The sequence below is a fragment of the Aotus nancymaae genome, unplaced genomic scaffold (assembly GCF_030222135.1).
Source record: "Aotus nancymaae isolate 86718 unplaced genomic scaffold, 86718_ANA_hifiasm-v0.15.2.pri h1tg000008l, whole genome shotgun sequence".
In the NCBI taxonomy this organism is placed as follows: Eukaryota; Metazoa; Chordata; class Mammalia; order Primates; family Aotidae; genus Aotus; species Aotus nancymaae.
Window position 1 is genome coordinate 53098866 of NW_026988419.1, and position 21706 is coordinate 53120571.

Here is a 21706-nt window from a genome sequence, read left to right on the forward strand (position 1 = left end):
CATAAACCACTGTACAGTGCTATAAAAATTCTTTATATTCTTATTCTGTAAGCTCTTTCCTATCTTTAAATTTATTTATTTAACTTTTTTAACTTTTTGACTAAAAACTATGACACAAGCACACATATTAGCCTAGGCCTACACAGGGTCAGGATCATTAATATCACTGTCTTCCACTTCCACATCTTAACCCACTGGAAGTTCTTCAGGCACAATTACACATGTGGAGCTGTCATAAATGATAACAATGCCTCCTTCTAGAATACCTCTAGAAGAACCCGCCTGAGGCTGTCTTACAGATAACTTTAATTTTTTTACAAATGGAAGGAGTACACTCTAAAATAATTATTATAAAAAGCACAGTATAGTAACTATATAAACCAGTAACATAGTCATTGATTATCATTATCAAGTATTATTTACCTTACATAGTTGTGTGTCCTATACTTTTATACAACTGGTAGCACAGCAGGTCTGTTTACATAGAATTACCAGAAGCACATGGTAATGTGTTACACTACAACATCATGACAGCTACCACATCTCTAGGCAATAGGAATTTTTCAACTCCATTATAATCTTATGGGACCACCATTGTATATGCAGTCCATCATTGACTGAAATGTCATTATGTGACACATGACTGTACACTCTACTCAATCTCCCTTTCTCATTCCTCAAAGACATTGTCAGATATCAGAAAGCCTGGTCCTATTTGAAACCTTTGGCTCTTATCCAGTTGAATACTCTCTTTTTTTCTGGCTCAGGTTGAACCATGGAAAGGGGCATATTCTGGTCTTTCTTCCATGTCCCATGCTTTCTGATTCTTGTTCTTTCCATTGTTAGAGATAAAAGGAGGAATTAGAGGAGAAAAGGGGCAAATGCTTTTGTACTTAATGACAATCATGGTTGTTCCCTGAATGACAGATGTCCAGATGCTGTCGGGCTCCCTCAGGGACAATATGTGAATTCTTCATAAGGTTGCTTCCCTAAACTCTTACAACCCTTCCTCAGCTTGTGCCACTAAAGGTCCACACTTCAGCCTCTTGCTGCCAAGGTCCTAGTGATCAGACTTCTTGTGTTGGGCACTAACAACATGATTTGAGTCAGGCCACTTTTCAAAGCATCTTACTGGCCCAAAGAAATCTTATTCAACCCTGACATGCCAAACTGAAATTATAGATTCTTCTTACGTTTCTTGTTCCAACCCCATCTCCCTCCAACCTTTCTTTCCCCTACTTCACTTGATGTGAGGAACAGATTGCCAAGACCTGCAGTAGTCTAACTAGGGAATGAAATCCCAGTGTCCTCTTCTTACATGCACTTCTAGCTTTATTAGTTTGGGTTTCAAAAGCTCCCAACCAGACCAGAAATTCATGACTCCAGTAAGTCCTCCAATCTTCACACTACTTTATATATCCTGTACAGGTGAGTGATAGGATGCTGATAGCTGGATCAGTTCTACTAAATCTTATAAATCCTGCAAGACTGTGTTGGGGGTTTCTGAGGAACTTTCTCTAATATGCTGCAATACTAAATAACAATTGCTGGGCCGGGCACAGTGGCTCACGCCTGTAATCCCAGCACTTTGGGAGGCCAAGGCGGGTGGGTCACGAGGTCAAGAGATCGAGACCATCCTGGTCAACATGGTGAAACCCCGTCTCTACTAAAAATACAAAAAATTAGCTGGGCATGGTGGCACATGCCTGTAATCCCAGCTACTCAGGAGGCTGAGGCAGGAGAATTGCCTGAACCCAATCGCACCATTGCACTCCAGCCTGGGTAACAAGAGCGAAACTCCGTCTCAAAAATAAAAAATAAAAACAATTGCTTTCAATTTTCAGTTGTGTCCTTCATTGAGGCAACAGAAGTCTCATCTGGTATCCTTTCAACATTAACAAAAGTGCAAACCAGAAATAACCCAGATATCAAAAGAAGATTGCCAAATACAGTACATTCATATAAATAAATATCACTTGGTGTTAGAAATCTTAATCCAGTTCTGCGTTTATTGACATGGAAAGATGTTCTTGATTTATTCCTAAGTGAAAAATATTAGTTACAGAACCATATGTTTCTGTATATTCACATTTGCTATTGTGTAAAGAATAGTATGGAGTAATATATACCAAAGCATCATCATTCTAAGTCAAAACTACTGCGTGTGAGCCAAATATTGCCTGCCACCTATTTTTGTAAGTAAAATTTTATTGGATCACAGCCATGCCAGTGGCTGCTTTCCTGCTACAAAGCAGAGTTGAGTAGTTACAACAGAGACATTATAGCCACAAAGCTTAATGTGTCTTCTGGAGCTCTATAGAAAAAGTTTACCGACTTATATTCTAAGTGATAGAATCTTGAGTAATTTTAATTTTTTTAAATTTTTGTCTGACTTCTTTTTTTAAATTTTCTGCAATAAGCATAAATTTATTGTATAAAATATATATCTATTATTAAACCACTGAATCCTGGTTAGAAAATCTTACTACATTAATAAAATTAAACCATTCAAATAATAAAAATCTGATTATAGCTTTCAAAGTTTTAATTCAAAATATAAGACCTACATTGTAGGTAGTATATTAATTTTTCATTTTTAAAATTAAGACCTATGTTTGGACATGACTCTTCCATGTGCCAACAGAATTGGTTTCTCAAAACTTCCTTTTAGAACTTCTGGTATGATCTTTTTATCTTATGCCTTAGCATATTAGTCTTCTGAGGCTGTGTTTGCATAATACAATGCTAAGTTTGATGAATAAGGTGGATTAATTTGAGTAAAGATTTTGGAGTAAGAAATAAGGGTGACACACATTTTGAAGACTGATTTTCTTGGCTTATAAACTGGACATAAAAGGAGTATCAAAGAAAAGAGTTTTCAAGTGTTTGGAGCTTTGGAAAATAGATGAATTAGTATGGAACTTCCCAAGGACACTACTTTGAAAAAATAAATTCATTTGGATGCATAAATTACGGATATTTGTTACAACAGACAATTCTGATGTAGCTAAGCAAATTTTGCTTCAAAATCCTGTAGGATAAAACCTCATAAAATGTGTTTGAGTAATCAGGAAATAATTAGGACAGCCAGAAGACCTGCTAATTAACATTAGGTGAGGGAATACTTGAAAATAGAATTCATCTTAACCAGAAGTTCCAGATGACATGCATCTTTATTAAAAGAAACAGAAGTAAACAGTACTTTAATTAAACTTTCAAATACACAAAGAGGCTTTTAAAATACCAGTAAGGAATGAGAAATAACACAATGGATTTTCATGAAAATATAAAGCAATTAAGATGAGAAATAATAAATTTATGCTTTGAATTTATACATTTGCATATTGAGAAAGAATGCCACTATTCAAATATATAAATATATCAGTGACTTTTCAAATTTTAAGATTTGTTTTATTGACTAGATAGTATCTATCCAAAAACAGAATTTCCTGATAGTGTAAAATCATTTACACGTTTCCAGAGTCAACATTTTTCCTTAATATTCTCAAAGATTAAGACTCTGGCCTATCTGATGAAAGAAAAACATAATTCATCTGAACATTCATCTCAATATATTTTTAAAGGAAGGTGTCTGCCATTAGTATATATTTTAATAGTTTTAAGATAGTCTCTTCCTTCTGGCTCAATTGATCTCTATAATAATACCTCCCATTACATTTGTTGCCAATTCTATACTCAACTACTAGGTATTCACCAAGAAAACCCCAAGATTTCTAACACCTAAGTATTTCCTCATGTTTCTGCTTCTAACCATTCACTTCCCACTCATTTTCGACCCTATTCTGTGCTTATCTAAATCTGACCTTCAAAACCTTCAAAATGCCACTTCCTTAATGAAGAATGTCTCTCTTCTTAAGCAGAAGTAATCATTTTCTGCTCTATGCTCTCATGCCTCTTACCAGGTTCTGTTGTAAATTAGAGATCTTTGAATGACTGTCTCATTTCCTCCTGCTATGTTTTAATTTTCTTATAGTCCATACTTACTTTATTTACTATTCTCTTCAGTGTCTAACACATTGTCAGAAATTAACATATTGTTAATATGTACTTGTTAATTCATAAATTACCTCTTTGAATAGGAGATGTAAAAAGGAAATCTTTTTCTTAAAGAAATAGGAACATAGAGAAAATATATAACTTTATACATCTTCTCAATATAACCTAAATCAGAGGTGCTAATTTTACTACTAGATAGATATTTTCACTTAAGCCAAATAAATATACTTTAAAAACTAAAGTACAATTGTAAAACAAAGCAACTGCTATTTCACATCTAGGGTGACTGTTATATACTTTTATATCATTAGTGATATATTAAGTCCTCCTTTTGTGCAGAAATATTAGTGTACCACAGACTAATCATTTAGAGAAAACATCATGCTCATTTATGCCACTTACTAATTTGTGGGGCATTATTTAATTTTGAAAAGGCTCAGTTTCCTCATCTTTAAAATGGGAATAATTATTTTGAGCCTTAGCTATTTTACAAGTTTTCTGTGAAAGCTAATAAGACAATGTAAGTGATAGCACTTTGTAAACTGTAAAGTTCTATATAAATGTAAGGGTTTATGAGGGACATTAATATAAGGGACATTATTAGTAATATGAGAGAATGAGTGAGTCAATGGCTGAAACAAATCAGATTCATTTAGATCAAATTCATATGAAATACCTTATGAAATGCTTGAAGCAAGGGAAGATTTTGGTATGCAATAACTTTAATTTTCATCACAAGAAACTGAGTAATTCCAAATGTTAAGATTACTGAATTACTTTGGTGCTTTATGAGTTCTATGAGATTGCAAATTCAATCTGAGGGATCCTTACAGATGAGAGGGTTCCAGGCCTAAAATATTCTCCAATCTAATTTAGTGATTATTACCAATTAGGAAGAATGATTTTATGTCCTTTCTCACACTATAGAGGTCAGTTGAATAAAACTCTAAGACCTTTTCCGTCATATTTCATGTAATCCTGAAGTTTTAGTACACTCACTTAAAGGGAATATGGAATGGCCAGGATCTCAGCATTCATTCATTCTAAGTAACACCCAGATCTGGAATCTCGCTATGGCACCCTGGATGTCTCTAGTCTCAACCTGAATGGATACAACTCAAAAAGAAAAAAAAAAAAAAAAAAAAAAGATGGAAATCAACTGCTTATTCCTAAGTCAATTAGGCTTTTCTTTATATAATATCTTAGTAATCTCCCATCATTTGCAATGTGTCCTAAAAGCTTAGGTTTACCCATATACAGAACCTTGTAACATACACACAGAAACACATATCACATTGCTGTTGCCTAGTCTCTCTTTCCCTCTTAGTCTTCTAGGCCAATGGTATATAATTCCAAATTAGCTAGGGCAGTTAGCAAATATATTCTCAGGTTTAATTCCCTTTCTCTCTTCATGAGAGTTAATCAGCGTATCTACAGACATTTTCTAAGAGTACCAGCTCTACTAGGATTAAATGTGTGATGGATTTTGCTGTTGCTTACAGAGCCCCAGTTTCCTTCCCAAAGGAGTCACTGAACAGAGTCTGTCTTGAATAACAAACGAACTTCAATGAGTTAAATTCCATTAAAGTCACTCTGACTCTCGTGGCCTGCACATGGGCCTTGAGGATTATAAGCATTTAGTAGCTACATGATCAAACTGCCAAAATGTTTTTAAATGACTTGCCTAATCTTCATATTGTGCTTATGGTTAATGTTGTTATTTAAAACTTTTGATTTAGACTGGCAGTAATTAATAAGCATAATGAATGGAATCCTTGTTTCTTACATTTTGAATAAATTGCACTGCCATCCACAGAGCAGCAAAAACTTAACTAATCATAACCAAAGTTAACCATGTTTCTTCTATTCCACAGTCCAAAGTAAAAATTTTAACTTGGTATAAAAAATAAAGTTTAATTTATCTCTGTCATAATTAAACATAAATAGTCAAATGAAACTAACATGGTCTAATGGTTTCTTTCATGTTACCTTCATGTGATGTAATTGTATCAGAGGGTAGGTGGTTTTATTTAATAATAAAGATTTTCTTGTAGCATAATTTACAACTCAAGGATATCAGACAGAAAGTTACCTGCTCCAAGTGGGAGAATAAAGTCATTTTTCATAAGTCATCCTTATCTTAGGATGACCTAATATGGAAACTGATGGCATGGTGTTCTGTTTGATTTAAACACAGAGGTTGATTTAACCTCTATAAACTAAAATCTATGCTGAAATAAAAACTTCACATAAAAATCAAATTTCTATTTTTAATTCCTATATGGTGATTTATCTTTGTTTATATGATATACGAGGCTTCAATAAGATTTCTCTGTGTTTCTCTTAGAAGATAAAGGGAAGTTAAAAGCCAACAGTTCCAGTCAGCCGTCAAGCTCTGAAAGTGGCTCATTTCTCCTCAAATCTGGCACAACACCCCTGCCACCTGGAGTAGCCACTTCTCCCTCCAAGAGCACAAATGGAGCTCCCAGTACTGTTGCTGAATCAGAAGAAGAAAAAGCCAAAAAATTACTTTATTGTTCACTATGCAAAGTGGCTGTGAACTCCCTGTCACAGCTAGAGGCACACAACACAGGTTAGCAGCTATCTTTTGCATTTAAATAATGTTTATAACAAAACCCAACCTTTTCCCATCAGAATACCATATCTTTTGTTGTTCAGACCTTAGGTTTGTTCGATGCTTCTCTACATTTTGATTCAAAGGAGTGATTTTAGAAAAGTATGATCATATGACCTTGAAAATAGCAAGGCAAAAGCAGCTTGGAGATCAAACTTGTCGTATTCTTTATTTCCTTAAAAACATCTAATACTGTCCAAAACTCATTTTGATGAAGTGACAGAGATGAAGATAAATATTTATGCACAATGATCACTGCAACACACTTATAAGAGAATAAAAATGGAAACAACCTAAAAGCCCACCAGTAGGGAATTACTGAATAAATTATAGTAACTCAATATGATATATGTTAAACAGCCATTAAAACATAATGATCAGAAAATATTTACATGATTTGCTATGTGAAATTTTCAGGATACTTAATTAGTATGATCCCAATTTTGAATTTTTTTTTAGTACATGAAAAAAAGAACCTGACAAGAAATAGACTAAAATGATAACAGTGGTTACCTCTGAGTAGTGAAAGTATGGGTAATCTTTATTTTCTTATGTTTCTCTATATTTTTTTTTATTTTATTCTCTTACATTTTTCCATTTTTTACAATAAAATGTGTTAAATTTATAATCAGCATTAAAATGGTCATTTAAAAAAAGCATTGGGAATTTTAGCCCGCAGATAAATTTCTCAAGGATAAGTAAACAAAGAGCTTTATATAATTCTTGGATAGCTGTTTAATATGTCTCTTTCTGTCTTAGGATCTAAACACAAGACCATGGTTGAAGCTCGTAATGGGGCTGGTCCAATTAAATCCTATCCTAGACCTGGATCAAGATTAAAGGTGCAGAATGGCAGTAAGGGATCAGGACTACAGAACAAGACATTTCATTGTGAAATCTGTGATGTTCATGTTAATTCAGAAATTCAACTCAAACAGGTAACATATCCTGAATTAGTAAACATTGTTGTTTGCTGTCACCACTTGACTGTGTTTCTTCTCATCTATAGAGTAGTTCTTACCGTGCTCACAGTTAAATTGGCTAACTTTTGTAGAATGCATACAATATGCAACATACAGGTGCTATGTGGCAGAAAAAGTCAGTATGAAATATTTGAGCATCTACTGTTACTATATGTCAGGTTCCAGGCTAGGTGTTGGAGAAATGGTAACAGTAGTCACTGGAGCCTACAGTTGAGCAGGAGCTTCTGGTAAGGTGAGATGTTAAGCCTGTCTTCCAAAGGCTCAAAATCGGATTAGAGAGAGAGACTCACCAGTAACAGTGGTAATACCAGGCAAAATCTGATAAGGGCTATAGAGAACAGGAGAGGGACACAGAGGCATTACAATTGAGGGAGGAATAAGTCTTAATTTAGAAATCATAACGATTTTACCCACACCATCGTGGAACTATGGACCTGGAGTTGGCAGTGGAGTAAACAGCTACCTAGAAATATATTTCACATGGAACAAGACTCACATTCAATTCAGCTAATGCATCAAACTTTTTTCAGCACATTTCTAGCCGAAGGCATAAAGATCGAGTTGCAGGGAAACCACTGAAGCCAAAATACAGCCCTTACAACAAACTCCAACGGAGCCCAAGTATTCTAGCAGTAAGTTTACCTCACCTGCTTACCTGTTTAGTGGGGCAGCCTTGCTGGGTTGGGCAGCCACTGTGGCTAAGGAGGGCATAGAGTCTAATGAACGTGAAAGGTTTTGAATTTAAATAGCCTCATAGAAGTTTTAGAATGAACTGCTTAGTTCCTGCTGTAGAGCAACTTACTTAGAAAACAGAAACTGAACTTCTTTAAGAGCTAATACTTTACTCTTCACCAAGTTGTTTTCAAAAGACTACCCTCTTTAGCATATAAAGATAAGTAAAGCCTCAAGAACAAGGACAAGTGACGCCTAAGGAATCCTGGGATGTTGAACCTGGAAAGAGGGATTTCTTTCATAAAACAAAAATCCATCAATTTAATATCCTCATGCTTTCTGTTTTTCTAAAAAAAAAATTCAATATGAGAAGGCAAAGTGGTGTCTCTATCGTGTGCTCTCTCCATTCTAGCAGGCATGTTGGTAAATAGCCTGTTTTACCTGCTCTCAATATGTGCTATTTTCAGCGTCTTTCCAAAAACACCTAAGGACTCCAGCAGTAAGTGTCATATAAATACCAAGATGGATGCATTTCACAATCTCCCTGGGACTGGGCCCAGTGCAGTGTTTGGTCTGAAGACGAAGCTGAGCTTGTCCAGCTGGAGGCAATCCTGAGATTACCTTCCAGCTTCTCCAAAACCTCTGATGCTGCAAGCAGGTGTTACCTGCATTAAGCAAATCCAGCTTGCAATGCTCCTCCTGATTGCAAGAGAGAGACGTTAAGGATTGATTTCTTCACAGGAGGATTCTATCCTGGCATTCCGTTTTAGAGTTTTGAGCCCACTTACAATCATTCTCCACAATAGAAATTTGATTTAGCTGTGATTTTTCAAGGAATACTCATTAAGTAGCCAGGGAGAGAGGTGTGAACTGACTGCTTTCTTGCTCTTCAGGGTCCCTAATGTCCTGAACTCATTACCTAACCTCAATGCAGCTTATCTAAGAGAAGGGAAGAATCCCACACATTCTCAAAAAACAAAACAAAGCTCTCTAGGCCTCATCATGGTTTAAGACAAGCCTGAATTTTTAGTTGAGCTTCATCAACTAAGCAGGAAACTTCTGGGCACTTTTTTTTTTTCCTGCTGATCAGCAGCATAAAAAAACTTTAGCATTTATTCCGAGGCCTTTCCCTGTGCCTTAGCACACAGGAGCAAAGATTACCAAATAAAAGTAAAGAAAGCTATGTCATGAGCCCCTGAAATCAGCATTGTGAAAATAATCATTTCTCAACTTCTGAGAGTAAAGATTTTCAGAATTTAAGACTTCTTAATTTTGGTGTTTTACTTATGGAAAGATGTCGATGGCTGCAGTAGTTTTATTCAAAAACATTATCTCCACCCCATTCCTGACTTCCCCCCTCCATTAGGCAAAACTTGCATTCCAGAAAGATATGATGAAGCCTTTGGCCCCAGCCTTCCTGTCCTCACCTCTTGCGGCGGCGGCAGCTGTGTCCTCTGCGTTGTCACTCCCACCTCGGCCTTCTGCCTCGCTCTTCCAGGCTCCAGCCATTCCTCCAGCTCTTCTGAGGCCGGGGCACGGGCCCATCCGCGCCACTCCTGCCTCCATCCTCTTTGCTCCGTACTAATGTCTGCAAAACCCAAGACGTTTGAGGCCAGTAGGAAGCTGAGAAGAAAAGCCACAAGGATTCAGCAATTTAAGCAGTTTGTATTGCAGTACCCCCATTCACCCACAAAATGCAGCCTACCCACCCCAAGCCCCGATTCCAAAGAGAAACACATCACTAGATTCAAGAGGGCTTTTAGAGACCGCTCCTATAATTTAGGAATCCGAGCGGCATAGGCTTTATCTCCCTATTTCCTCCCTGACCCTACCCCATTCAATTTGTGTAGCTCAGACATTTGGTTTCTTGCACATGTATTGGTCAGAAAGAAAAAGAAAGAAAATTATTCTCTATTTTTTCCATGGGTATGATCTGGCTTAAAACAATATGGAATATTTTCCTGACAGACTTGAAAACTAGGATCTTCCTCAGATGTCTGTAAATAGCTTTGGTATCCAACTGGGTGTGTTCTAGTGTGGAACAAAAATCAGTGAACACAAGTTCTTACTTGTGGATACCACCTTAGCAACGGATCACAAAGTTCTCTTTTGGTGTACTGTTGACGCGGATTGTGTACTGTTTCAACCCAAGTACTGTTGTATCCTGTGTAGTACTAGATTTGTATCTCTTGTCTGAATTAAACATTTTTAGTTGCTGTGTAAATGTTAGGAAGCAACATAGCTTTGAATTTTCTCTTTAAGAGAACAAAAGATAAAGTAATGTATTTTCTTTGTTTCACATTTTATTTGGAGATATTTAAATGAAATAGAAAGCCATATAACATAGCTATAATTACTACCTGTTTGCTATTTTTGTTTAACTTATTTTGTAGCTTCCTCACTGGTTTGTGTTGCTAAGCAAATGTATACAAACAGAAAAAGAGCTTCCTAAATTGCACATTTTTGCATCTCTTGTGCATTCTGCAAGAAGACAATGAATCCATGTATTTCTATATAATTATCTTCTTCATTTTTAACCTGTTTTCATTTGTAATGATGCTACATAATTTTGTGGCTCTTTAATGCAATAATGTACAGAAGATTAAAAAAATTTATAATTGAACAATTTGTTTTTCTGTTCACTGAATATGTTGCAGGTCATGCTCCCATGCCCCCCTTTCTAAGCTGATATCAGCAAGACTGGAATGTTTGTGATATCAGGGGCAAGTTATCATAAAACAACAAAATAGAGTAAACTCTTTTAGAGCATCTGTATCTGCAACCTGTAAATGGTAAAATGTCTGTGTATTTTTTTAAATGTACCTTTTCAATAAAAGTACAAAATATAAAATCTGTTTGTATTTTCAATGTTTTTTTCTCCTGAGACACCTCCAATTTGAAATCATCTGATGAAAGATTTTTAATAAGTACAAAGATTGCTTCTGACATAGCATTTTTAGCTCTGGTTCGCAGCATATTTATTTGTCATGTTTATTCATTACCGTTCACAGCATCTGCATGAGGTGAAATTTTACTGCTGTTTTCTCTCTGAATCTCTAAGGTGTTGGGCCAAAGGTGTTGAGTTACCCAAAATCACAGTAGCAGCCTGCAAAAAACTTTGGACTCAGATTTTTTTAACTTACTGTGGGTCCTCTAAATCTCTAGTTCAACTTTTATTGGTGTCCATGGCATTTATGATCTCTTTTAAGAGAATCTTATTCCATTTCTCCTCCTTTGCCTTCTCCAATCAGCATATCCTTTTTTTCTTCCACCTCATTCTGTTGCTTTTAAGTATAAAGATCAATACATCACTGTTTATTCTGGTGAATTACTGCTGCTTACAAGACTGCTCTAAAACTTAGTAGCTTAAAATAATAACAATTTGATAACTAGTTATATCAGAATTTCATGGGTGAAGAATTCCATCAGGATTTGGCTGGGCTGTTATTCTCTACCCGGTGGCATCAACAGAGTGCTATTGGTAGTATTCAGCTCTCAGGTAGGCTGGGCTGGAGGGCCCAGGATAACTTCCCTCATATGTCTGCCCAGTCAAAAATGGCTGGAAGGTTGAGCCTTACTGGAACCATCTACCAGGGGCCTCCATGTGGCCTCCCTAGCATTCTCCTTGTTGTCTCAGGTAGTTACATAGTAGCAGATGGAACATTTTAAGAGTCCCGGGTGAAAATCAAAGCCTTCTTAAGAAATAGTGTTGAAACTCCCAGCACATCTTATGCTACATTCCATTGATCATGCAAGTCACTAAGACCAATCCAGATTCAAGGGGAAGAAAATCAGACATCACTTCTCGATATGAAGAAGAGAAAGAATTTGCTACCATCTTTAATCTACCACACTGTTATAGAAATTGGAGGGGAGTGGCTACAAAACCATTACAGATCCTGTTTCTCCCTACTGACATGTTAACCATGTCAGTTTTTTAAAATGAGAATTAGGGTGGGACTGAGATTCTCATTTCTAAAAATTTAAGGCCAGTAGGTGGCAGTGTAGCTGTGATGCATGGCAACAGACTGCCTCTGAGTTGCCAACTGAAAATTGTTGAATATTTTAGTCTTATAATCAAATTTCTTTCAGATTCTAGTTTGATATTCAAAATTTGTCATTTTTTAAAAAATAAGACTCATTTGAAGTCTAACAATACTGGTTACACTTAACCTTGGTTGTATCTTCGACATGATTTATAGACAGCATGTCCTGATGGATTTGTTTCCATTGAACACTTTGGAGTACTTTTTATTTTTATTTTTAAAGACTTCAATGATGATATTTGGTTTATCTTTCATTATCCTAAATTTCATTAAAGCTTTCTGCAATCCTCAAAAATTTGTAAAGGTCATTATTTAAACAGACTCAGGAATTTACTGATTAGATTTGTAGAGTTAAGATTTGTTAAAAATTACCTCAGGGAAGAAGTACAAAAGAATACCAGTTAATTAAAATGAATGCTTTCAAAAGAAGCCAAGAGTAGCTTTAAGCAATTATTTATAAAATACTATTAAACATATATATTTCTTTTTTTAATTTTTATTTTTTTATTGCATTTTAGGTTTTGGGGTACATGCAAGATTGTTGCATAGGTACACAGGTGGCAGTGTGATTTGCTGCCTTCCTCCCCTTCACCTCTATCTGGCATTTCTCCCCATGCTATCTCTTTCCAGCTCCCCACCCCCCGCTGTCCCTCCCCTATTTCCCCCCAACAGACCCCAGTGTGTGGTGCTCCCCTCCCTGTGTCCATATATGTCCATAAACACATATATTTCATGATTAACCCTGATTCTGAGGTGCTAGTGTGGGTCAACCCTGGAAAGGATACATGTATTTGAACTAACACCTCTTCCTACACGATTTCTAATGAGAAAAAAGTGCCACTCTACTTCACTTACTGTGAAAGTTATGGAACATACTACTTCCTCTGACACAGTCTCTCTCTCTGTAGAATCAGAAAACTGGTCTCAGGTAGGGTTGCCAGGTAAAATATAAAATACCCAGTCAAATTTGAATTTCAGATAAACCATAATTGTTTGGTGTAAGATTTTAAATAATTTTAGTACAATATTGCGCACAGCAGAAGTATGTTTCATAAATACACATGCAATATTTGGGACCTAATTATACTAGAAGATTATTTGTTGTTTATCTGAAACTCAAATTTAAATGGACATCCTATATTTTTATTTGTTAAATGCGGCAACCCTTTTCTCAGGAGCATTTCTCCTCATCTCCAGAATTGTGATGCTTCAGGAGAAAAACAACCTCTTGAGTATTAAAAACAAAATAATGAGTTTTTAAAAGGCACATCGTAATATATACTCACAAATAGGCAGAAGAAGGAACTTGCATGAAGTAACCGTCAATGATATATTGACTTTGCTTAGGACCAGCAAGGGGGAGAATGTAACTGCAGATGCCCCTTACTTAAAGCTATAGTGATACCTGTTTATCAAAATTATTGTAAACAGGTAAAACAAAATTTTAATTTGTCTTATACACCAACCACAGAACCCTTGATTTTCTTCTTTGCTCTAAAAGAATTCTGGCTTTTCAGAGCAGAAATAGATATGGTCATGTCAAATTTTTCTCTCAGATAGTGTTAAAAAAAAAACTATACATTTAATGTCATTGGGAAAGAGAAGGAAGAAAATTCTCACTGGAAAAATGAACAAACAAAGGAGAACAGGTAGAAATCCTGTTCTGCAAAGGCTCCCAAAGGGAGCCTAAAGAGACTGACCAAGGAGATTGAATTTGGGGATCTTTTGTAAAATGGGCACCCACTGCCTGGGGTGCCATCAGGGAGAAGAAATGTGGGGAGGAGAGAGATGACCAGGAGCTGTTTGACAGATAAAGATTAAGTTAGCATGAAGACACAGACACCCTAGGTAACCACAGGCATCTTCAGGTGACAGGGTGAAGGATTTCATTCCACCTCTGCAGGTCCGTGTGGATTCTGGCCTTTCTTTACAGTGTTACTTCCATCAGACCCTTGTTTTGTCAATATGATGGCCTAAATGTCAGAGGTGACACATCTCTTTGGAAAAAATAGTTTCTGGTACTGCGGTGGGTTGAGGAGAAGCTATGCAGGGCAAGAGCAAATTCCACAGGGGATGCTATGTTTGCCTCCTTCCCTCCTCCAAGTAATTAGCTCCATAGGGGAATTCATCAAGGACATGTCCTTGCAGGTTCTCAGCAGCTATGGAGTGTGACTTGGTAATTGCCTTTATGTCTTTGGCTAAAATTTCTAAAGCCGGATTGAGTCATGTATTCTTCTACTCCTAACTAAGTGCTCAAAATGCATAAATGCTCTGGTCATCAGATAGAATTCCTTCTGTAGGTGCACTGAAAATATCTTCATGTCGTATTTTTCATTTCAAGAAGTCACTTATCTACAGATAATTGGAAAAACTTGCCATTAAGTATCTGCTGTCTATTTTTATCATAGTAAAAAAGTAAAATTAGGATGTAGCAGAACTAAACTAGAAAAATACATAATTTGCACTCAAAGACCTGAATCCAAATCCTGATCATGTCATATACACATTAGTTATGTGATCTTATGTCAGAAAAATATTGTATGTAATATCCCCAAAGCCTTGGTTTTTCACATATCTAAAACAGATATAATAGTATTCAACTCACAGGGTGATTCTGAGAAGCAGATATAGTGAAACATGTGAGAATGTTTTGGTACATTATCACAGGCTATGTAAATTTGCATAGTAGATGGATAAATCAAATCAATAATTATTCTGATTTTAAATTTCTCAATTGTAAGATTCTCTCAAATTAGCCAACTTTTTGCTACCTTGTATTTATATTTTATTATAGATTCAGTAGGTTTGTTACATCAGTATACTATACATAGATATATAACATGATGCTGGCGTTTGAGCTTCTAATGAACATAGTACCCTATAGGCAGTTTTTCGACTTGCCCCCCCTTCTTCCCTGAGTCCCCAGTGCCTGCTGTTTCCATCTTTATGTCCATGTGTACTCATTGTTTAGTTCCCAAGTTAAAATATGCAGAATTTGATATTCTGTTTCTGTGTTGTTTCACTTGGGATAATGCCCTCCAGCTGCACTGATGTAGCTGCAAAGAACATGATTTCATTCTTTTTTTATGTCAAATCAGCCAATTTTAAGTCTTTAGTGGTGACCTAGACTCAGAGAAAAAATTTATCTGTAAGGAAGAAATAGCAAATTCATTAATTGCATATTTATGCTCCTAGTCTCAAAGGTATAATCCAAATTGAAGTAATAATAAGATAACAGAGCCAAAGGAAATGCAAAATGTTTGCTTGTCACAAGAATGTTTGAATTTTATTTCCACATTAGAAAAACAGAATCTTAAGTTTTAAAAAATAAAAAACTTCCTTACATTGTAAAAAAAAAATCACAACTCTTGTTATGAAAAATAAAATACTCATCTCTGATGTAAAAAAACAAAATACTATAAAGAGTATTTAAACATACAAAACACACTAGAGAAAATATTTACAATCCTTATGACATATAAAGGTTCATATTCTTATTATACAGAGAACTTGTAAAATAGGGAAGGAGAATGCTTTCAAAAAAGAAATTAATAGAAAACCAGACAAAAAGGTAAACCAAAAGAGATAAAATATACACAAATGCCTAATAGGAAAAGATATTTCTCCTTACTGAGGTAATATGAATGAAATCAACATATTTTTGATCTAGCATATTAACAAATAAATTTTCTAAATTTTTTAAACCTGGTATTAAAGAGGGTAGGGAAATAGATATATCCATACACTGTTAGTAGTAATGAAAATTGCTTCAACTTTTCTGGAAGGATGGTTGGTCATATGTATCAATCATCATGTTAGTTATCCATAACTTTGGCCCAGAAATTTCAGGTTCAAGATTTTATTCTAAGACAATAACCATGTAAATTTAAAAAGATTTATGCACAAGAATGTTTTGAAATAGGAAAAAAAAAGTTTATGCATACAACAGGAGGGAAAACAGAACTAGGGAACCAACATGCCGTGGGAAACAACAAGGCCATTAAACTTGACAGCATACTTCTCAATTATTGACATGAAAATATATCAGTGATATGTGTCTAAGTGGAGAAAATAAGTGGTTACAGAATGCATCCTGAGTGTGATCACATTCACGTTAATTTTTTTTCTTCTTTTCAAGACGGAGCTTTGCTCTTGTCACCCAGGCTGGAGAGCAGTGGCGCAATCATCTTAGCTCACTGCAACCTCTGCCTCCATGACGGGCTAATTTTTGTATTTTTAGTAGAGATGGGGTTTCACCATGTTGGGCAGGCTGGTCTTGAACTCCTGACCTCAGGTGATCCACCTGCCTTGGCCTCCCAAAGTGCTGAGATTACAGGCGTGAGCCACCTCACCCTGCCTAAATTTTAAAACTATACCTGTATATTTGTATTTATGCATGGAAAGATGTCTGATAAAAAGTGGTTAATCCTCATTGATAAAAGAAGTTACCCTCGGGTTGTAGATTTCTCTATGGCCTTATATTTTGATTATAATTTTTGGCACAGTTTGAATTTTTTACAATGAATATGTCACTGTTTCAGGATCATGCAAATATAATCAGTTGTCCCATTATAATAAAAACATATAGTTTTCACTTATAATGTCAGAGTGACAATTTCAAAGGACTCTAAGAAATTATAATTAGAAAATAAACATATAATAAATATCAAATAAGAATGGTGGATTATAAATATAAAAAACAAGTTAAGACTTTTAGTGTTACTTCAAAATTTTTTTCTGCCTTGAGAGATACTGTTTTCCTTACATGCTAAGAAACTGTAATAAGGTTACTTTGAAAGAGGAAATAACCACTTTGCTTAAATACTGCAAATGGCCTCTTGAAGCCTATGACTCTCAATGCCACTCACAGGGACTTTTCCCACCTTTCTCGTAGGTTCTGGGCTCTCCTCTTGCCCCAACAATGCCATTTTTTTTTATAACTAAGCACCAGTTTTTTGGGAATTGCATAACCAGTACATAGATTCATATGGCTCTATTTTTAAAAACTGAGAGGCCGGGCGCCCTGGCTTACGCCAATTATCCCAACACTTTGGGAGGCCGAGGCAGGTGGATCATGAGATCAGGAGATCAAGACCACCCTGGCCAACATAGTGAAACCCCGTCTCCACTAAATACAAAAAAACAGCCAGGTGTGGTGGTGCACACCTGTAGTCCTAGCTACTCAGGAGGCTGAGGCAGGGGAATTGCTTGAAACCAGGAGGCAGAGATTGCAGTGAGCTGAGATCGCACCACTGCACTCCAGCCTGGGCAACAGAGCTCACTCCATCGCAAAAAAAAAAAAAAAAAAAAAAAAAGGAGAAATTATGTCTATTTATGCTAGTAATCACATTATTACTAGAATAAAATACGTTTGTCTTTTACTGTTGACTGGAAGTGCATTTGTACTATAAAATATATAGTTTGGTGAACAGACCACTAACTGAAAAAAAAGGCAGCCTTTCTCTTTCCTCTTTGAGATGACCAACAGCTTAGGCACATTTGTCTGATATTAAAAGAGAACAGACCAGATAAGTGCAAATAGCTGGTAAAATCTCCTTGAAGAGCAACTGACAACATTTAACCTACAAGACTCAAAAGGTTTAAATGATAAAAGGATGATGTAAAACACAAGCTCTCTTTGCTTCAAAGAGTCGGAATTCCATTTGGATGCTCTCCCTAAGAAAATTCATTATTCAGATGACAATGATTGTTTCACTTTCCACTAAATATAAACACATGGCACGTATGAGACTGAATGTTAAAATCAAAGCTTGCATGACAAATAGGAAAACCCTCTAGTGAAGAAACACTGCATTTTGATTTCTAGCTCTTCAGGATAAAGATCAGTACACTCTTCCTCGTGGCTCCTGGTAATAAGAGTCTCTCCTGAGATGTGGTATCATTATGGATAGCTGATAGCTAAGCTCATCCCTTTGTTAAAACAAAAGGCTAGCTTTAACTCTCACTCTTAGAATTCCCAACATGACTGAGCCCATTTTAAAATCAATATAGTGGGTGGCTAAGCACTGAAATTAGTTTGGAAGCAGAACACCAAGCAAGAGTTGAAAAATACCACTCTCAGGCCAGAGAGCAAGAACTTTTCTATAGGGTGGTGGTTTGCTTTGTCTACAGGCAAAAAACAAAGTGACCCAGTATTCACTGAGGTGCAAAATACAACCTGGACCACAGATTCTCAAAGATAGCGCATAGAACAATCACCTGGAAAGATTATCAAAATGCAGATGCCAGAGACCCACCCCCAGAGAGTATTATTCAGTAAGGTGTAAGTTGCTCCCAGAAATGTGCATCAGAGCAGGTGCCCCCTAGTGTAACCAAGAGAAGACAGAACAGTCTAGCTCATAAGATTAAAGAAAGTTTTATTGGTGCTTTCACTGTGCTGCATGTGAGGCCCAGATTAAAGCAATAAACATTTCCAAAGATTATACTGAGTAGACCCAACTTCATACTAAGGCTCCAAGGAGGTCCATCTCAAACAGAATCTTATATATAGCCCTTACTTTCAAAAAAACAAAAACAAATATTTTGTAATATGGAAGAGGAGGTAGTGAGTCAAGACAAAGAAACCAGATAACCTCTAATTTAAAAATAGAAATAAAAGAGGTTTTAGGTATTTACAAAAGATTTAGGCTGCTTCTTAGGTAGCAATTCTAGAAAACTAAGAGGAGGATTACTGAAGATGGCTTTCCATGCAAGGTCTCTAAAATTTACCCATTGTTATTGTGGACTAGGCAAAGCATGGCTGTCTAAAGAGAGGACAATTAATAATTGAGAACACAACTGAAGGAACCACTCTGTCCTATGGTCCTAATTTCTTAATAAATCTACTACGATACTACTAAAATTTGGCTACAATAATACTTGATTTATAACTCAGGGGATAAGATGTTTAACGTAAGTTTATTTTTTATATACATGAATCTTAGACCCTACAGAACTACATTTCTCTTGGTTTTATTTAAACTTTTGGCTGGAACACTTTCTAAAAGTGATTACCTATGGTCTTGCCTGTGCAGTATATTATAGCAAGTATATCATTTGCAACATGATATATTGGCTATAATCTTTTCTTGTTGAGTCAAGTTCATCATTCAAACCGTCATTTGTGGCACATATGTGGATGTCATATAATCATGGAAAAGCAATGAACTAAAAATCAGAATTTCTGAATTTTTGTCAGCAAAGCCTATACTTACTGGGCATGTTACCTTAAGCAAGTTTGAGACTCCATGTCCTCCTCTATAAAATGGGAATAATATTACTTGCCTTGCATATGCCAAAATGTATTGTGGAGATGAAATAAAAAATAATTACAGTAAATGCTCAACACATCTTTAGCTATTCTATCTTTGGCATGTCAGGCACTGAACATATCCAAAAAACAGACAAGGAATCAAGCTCACAGAGACTAACGCTGACAAATTTATCCCAGGCAGCTCATGCCATCTCCAGCGCTCCCCACTTTGCCATATCACTGTCAGAGCATCATATTCCACGGCCAAATCCTGGAAACCATTTGTAGAAACACAGAGCTTGTGAACTACTTAATGGAGGTTCCTGCTGAGACATGACATGAGTTACAAAAATGGGAAAATGAATGAAAAAGAGCTTTTAGTTTAGTCCCATTCAATGGTCATTTGATCAGACACTGAAAAGATGATAAACAGATGATTCCCACCTTCCAGTTTCTTAAAATGCTGGGAGTAGAAAAGGAAGAAGGGCAGTGCAGAGGAGGAAGTGTCCATGCAGATAAACACATATGAACATTATTTTGATGTATGGTAAGATCAAAGGGAAGGTAACTAGCCTAACTAAGGGGATGGCATATATGTGTGGCTTGAGTAGGCTGAGGAAAACTTCCTGGAGATTCAGGTAGCTAAAATGGCAAGAAGAAAAGGCTTCCAGTGAGAAAGCATGACAGGAAGATAGTGCAGTGTATGGAGAGAACCAGAGCATTTCATAGAGCCTGAAATGAGGAGCAGGAGGGGTACAAGGAGGCTGGGAGATAAATATGGATCAGTCATAAACAGCCTTATACAGTGGTCTGTGCTAAATCCTGTAGCTCGTGGGGATTACTAAAGGTTTCTAATTGGTACTAATATGATGGGATGTGCATTTAGGGAGATCTTTCTGGAAACAACATAAAGGAGGGATCAGAGGAAATTACATGGATCAGAGAAAGACTTATGAGGCCATAAGAATGGCCTGAACTAGGGCCTCAGTCGTAAAAACTATGAAATGTTTTAGACAACAAAAACCAAGCAGCAGCGGTAGCAGCAGTGACGACAGCATAATGTTGCTACACTTTAAGCTTCTCCAGAGCAAGAACACTGGGACCTGGAACCAGCTAGAAGCTCACATTGAAAGAGTTTTGTTTTACAGTCTCCATGTATCCAGCATGATTGTAATATTCTCTGAGTTCCACTATTTACTTTTTCAATGCATAATTTTTTTAGTGTCAAATTGCAAAGTAGTCATTCCTTACCCTCTTTAGTTTCTGTGAATGGAGAAACCAGAGACGCAAGACTGTTAGAACTGTGTGTAAAAAAGGAACAGAGCTCCCGGAGCAGCCCGAGGGATGCTCCCAGAAGTAAAATGTACTAGAATCATCCTAGTCTTTTTGACATCTATTTCAGCTGCTCAGCAGCATTTTTTTTCTTTCTTACTTTTAGTTGTTCCATAGTGTTTGTAAGTTGAGGATGTCATATAAATGATTTCTGGAAATTTTTTATGAATCACTATCATAACATGAAAATAAATCATAATCTTGTTAATTCATTCTACAAACTAAAATGTGCCAAGTGCTGTGTTAAGAATACTGAAATAAATGAGACTCCCACCTGGGTATGAAGGAAATTATTAAGACTCCCAAAGAAAGTAATGTCAATTACTGGGGTAATAGGCTCCTTTTACCTGAATTTACCTGTTTGTTTTAACTTGAACTGACTTATTCTGCTTCTGATAATGCTGAGATGAGTTTAATCTAGGGGCTATCAACCTAGTTGAGAATTACCTGTGAAGGTTCCAAAAAATATCAAAGCCATGGTCTCATCATCAGATCTACTAAATCAGAATCTAAAATGACAAGCCCCTGGCATTGACATGAAAAGAAAAAGACTCCCCAGGTGACCTTCATGAGCAGACCTAACAATCATCAAAAGGCTTGAAACCCTCTGTTATTCAGAGCTGAAGAAGGACCACAGATATGAAGCCCAGAGGCATTTGGTGCCTCAGATCACTTCTATTTGAGAGCAAAATATGTCTCTCAAGCTAAGAGAAAAAATAAACAAATCAGCTAAGTAGGTGTATGAGTGGTGGAAGAGAAGAATATATTT

The 21706-nt window shown here is 36.2% G+C and overlaps 1 protein-coding gene across 5 annotated transcripts in view; it reads left to right on the forward strand.

Moving 5' to 3' along the window:
* Positions 1 to 11151, forward strand: part of ZNF385B (zinc finger protein 385B) — a 401366-nt gene extending 390215 nt beyond the window's left edge. For all 5 annotated transcript variants that reach the window (XM_012471456.2, XM_064373288.1, XM_064373287.1 and 2 more), the window contains 4 exons: positions 6365 to 6610; positions 7412 to 7590; positions 8166 to 8267; positions 9674 to 11151. In XM_012471456.2, the coding sequence (XP_012326879.1) occupies positions 6365 to 6610; positions 7412 to 7590; positions 8166 to 8267; positions 9674 to 9892 (746 nt within the window). In that variant the 3' untranslated portion in view covers positions 9893 to 11151. The remainder of the gene's footprint in view (positions 1 to 6364; positions 6611 to 7411; positions 7591 to 8165; positions 8268 to 9673) is intronic.
* Positions 11152 to 21706: the final 10555 nt, after the last annotated feature.